The 3,439-nt window shown below is 32.9% G+C and overlaps 1 protein-coding gene across 1 annotated transcript; it reads right to left on the bottom strand.

Annotated features, from left to right (window-relative positions):
• Positions 1–232: 232 nt before the first annotated feature.
• LOC114181434 (Tryptophan/tyrosine permease) lies at positions 233–2,512 on the bottom strand. The gene is made up of 2 exons (XM_028067886.2): positions 938–2,512; positions 233–414 (listed from the first exon to the last, which is right to left on the bottom strand). Exons 1-2 carry the CDS (start codon positions 2,413–2,415, stop codon positions 336–338), a joined length of 1,557 nt encoding a protein of 518 aa, XP_027923687.1. The 5' UTR covers positions 2,416–2,512; the 3' UTR covers positions 233–335.
• Positions 2,513–3,439: the final 927 nt, after the last annotated feature.

The following is a 3,439-nucleotide window of genomic DNA, read 5'->3' as shown; positions in this document are numbered from 1 at the left end:
ACAAAACCTGCTTAATAAATATATATTACAAATAAATTAAGAAAGAAAGGTAGAACCTTAATAAATGAATAAGGTTCTTTAATATGTTTGGCTGGAAAAGATTAACACCAAATGTTCTCATCGAAAAAGTAATCTTTTTTTAGATTAATGACAACAATCCTCTTATCTCATTGGTATTTAGTTGAAGTATTAATAATTTTAAAGGTTGAGATAGCTCAAGTCAAGAAAAGAGTACGAATATAAATTAAGAGTAAGTTTAAGATTGAATTGAAATAAATCTTCTATATTAGGATGGTCTTATCTTCTAGGGTTGTCAATTATCATGGCAAGAATCACTAATGCCAAATTCCCAAAACCACAGAGATAATGAAAAGCAATAGAAGTGTCCCATTTCCACCTGGAATGATTGATTGCCTGCAAAGTCATAACATTACTGTTAGAAGCCAATGACCAAAGCCTTTTCCTTGACAACACCAAAGCAATGGGAAATCAATAAATTTAGTAAAAGGGTTATTAATAAATTGGGAAATCAATTGGTCAAAGCCAAAATGCTGGATATGCAACACTTCTTTCTTCTGATAATCCTATACTGTAATATACTGTAGTCTGTGTTTTATGCAGGGTATGAATCACATCAGGCTAAAATTAAACGTGTTCTAGCTCAAGTTTATGCTATTTCTTATATTGACTTCATACTTATATGTATCCTAAAATGTTTATGTTGGAAGTCTTGTACCGATTTGTTAGAGATAAGATCAATTTAAAATATATAAGTGAGTGCAAACTTTATTTTATAAGTCGTGAAAAATTCCACATAAAGTTTACTTTTTAACGGGCAGGAAAACAGAACCTGCTATTTATGAGTGTCCAAACATATAGCTTGGCTTTCTGTGGAGTACTTAGTCTGTTATGTGAAACATTTAACAGTTTTAGATACCTGATTTTCTTCTTGGATTGTTGCATGTAAGCCATCACAGGAGGAATGATGCCAAACAGAAAGCAATTGGCATAGACCCCAGCAAAATCAAGTGCTGCAGAAAAAGTAGAGCGAAAAAATGAAGCTATCAGCACTGAGAAACCAAGGAGGGAGAGTGTTATAAGGACTTTAACTGGATCATAAGTTCTCTCATTTGATCTCATTTTAGGTCCTACAATATTCTCATTTCTTGAACCTTTGAACCAAACCTTCCCTGAATTACCAACACAAGACCCAGCTGAATAAAAGGCTAATCCAACTCTTCCATTAGTATTACTATGCTCATTGCAAACTTTGGCACTTCCTGATACCAACTCCAAAGTGTCAAGAAGCTGTTTGGGCAAGCTCACAGAATATCCTATCAAGCTAGTTGCCAAAGCAGAAAAGGCAAAACCTTGAACAGCTGATAAAGCAGATGGATTCACAGAAAGCAAAAGGGATATGGGGTCAGAAAAAGTGCTATTAGACCCAGCAAGCCCCAACACAATCAAATTCCATGACAAAACCATGACCAAAGGAACTGACCCACCAATTAGTATTGCTTTTCTAGCCTCATGTAGAGTGTTCCCAGCAACCTTGCACATAAAAGGAGTGATTACATGAAACCCTAATGTGAGAACAGCCACAGGTATAATAGGAAGTATTGAAGAAAGTCTCCATGAGGCTACAGCAACTGAGTTTACTATGTTAGCTCTTGCCAGAAATATTCCAACAGCAACAAGTCCAGTTATGGAGAAAAGCATGAGGAAGCACAAAAGCCGGTTTGCAACATCAATGGTGCTAAATGGGAAAAATGCAATCAATGTTCCAACAAGAAGAGGAAACATGGCATGAACAACCAAAACATTAACTTTTGAAAACCATGGAGATAAAATGGATCCAATACCAGCAACACAGGCCACCAGCAAGGAAAAAGATAAGCTTGAGTAAACCACAGCAACAAATGCACCAAAACCAGTACCCAAGGTGTTTGTTGAAAGGCTTGTGAAGCTCACCTCTTCAACCTTATGTTCCTCCATGAAATCAAAGCAGAGTTCAGCAACAATCATGATTGAGGAAATTACATAGACCCAGGAGGCAAGAATTATGATTGTTGAAGGAAATGGACCAGATTTAATGGTCAAAGCAGGCAAACCCAGCATTCCTGGACCGACAGCAGTGCCAATGATCAAACTAACAGCACCCCAGAAGCTCTTTCCATCAGAAATCTCATCCTTGTTGTTAACAATGTTTGCATCATTTTCAGGTATTGCTTTGCAGGGTGCAAAGTTTGTGGTGAGAGGAGGATTGGATCCATTGTTTATGAACAAAGGAGCTATAACGGTTCTGTAACTAGTTCTGAGATGGGTTCTAAGTCCAGCAAAATACACAGTGGCCTCGATTTTTGGACATGTCAAAGGTTTGTAGTTATATCTGAATAGTGTTTGGGAGAGTAGCATGTTGTTGGAATGAGTGAGGTGTTATTTGATTTTGCAGTACGAGAGATTGAACAAGAGTGTATGACTCTAGCACACAACTATGATGTTGAATAATGATTATATGTAGTCCTAAATGACTAAAACCTGGTTAACACAATGAACATTAAATAATTATAATCAGTAATCACATTTACTCTTATAATAATTTTGGCTTAAATATTTTTTTTTTGTCTCTTAAATTTATTGAAAATTATAATTAGTCTCTTGTTGAAAATTTAGATCAATTTAATCACTCATATTTAAAAATCAAGTGAATTTAGTCATTTTAATAAAATTTTGTTAAATTTTTTTAACGTTTTAATCGTATTTCTTAATTAACATTGAAGCGAAAATGAGTTAAACGATCTAAACAACTTAAATACAATCATAAAATGCATTTTAAACTCAAATAAACTTATAAAAATGTGGTTAAAAAATTAAAAAAATTACACACATTTCTAAAGTTTAAAGATTAAATTAATCTAAAATTTAAAAAAAAAAACTATTTTTTTTAAATTTTTACCGAAAGTTAAAAGATTCCAAACATATTTAAACCAGATATATCTCACTCAATCATGTTTTCTTGGAGGTGATAGGGCTAAAAGCCCAAGAAGCACGATTTTATAACTTACTAGAAATCCATGTTTCTTTCTGTACCTCTATGAAGGTGATGGAATTGTCTAAAATGTCTATGTTTGGACTATGGATTTTGGAAATATGTTATGGATTAGGTAGTTTGAAATATATTTTTGAATTATATAATTTACAATATTCTTTTAGATTACGCAAAGTAAAAACTTATTTTAGATTATATAGTTTAAAATAGATTTTTTGATTGTGTAGTTTTATAGTTCAAAAGATGTTTCCGATTACATAAATTAAAATACATTTTTTGATTTGAAAATTTAACTCATAATACATTTTTCGATTATATAATTCAAAATGTTTTAAACTCATGAATATAATTTGGATTTTTCCTACTTCTCCAAGAGGAAGAAGGTGCGGA

The sequence above is a fragment of the Vigna unguiculata genome, chromosome 4 (assembly GCF_037176805.1).
Source record: "Vigna unguiculata cultivar grain cowpea cultivar isolate G323 ecotype 2 chromosome 4, ASM3717680v1, whole genome shotgun sequence".
Lineage (NCBI taxonomy): Eukaryota > Viridiplantae > Streptophyta > Magnoliopsida > Fabales > Fabaceae > Vigna > Vigna unguiculata.
Note: the sequence above shows the minus strand (reverse complement) of the source record. Positions and strands in the feature narration are given on the sequence as shown.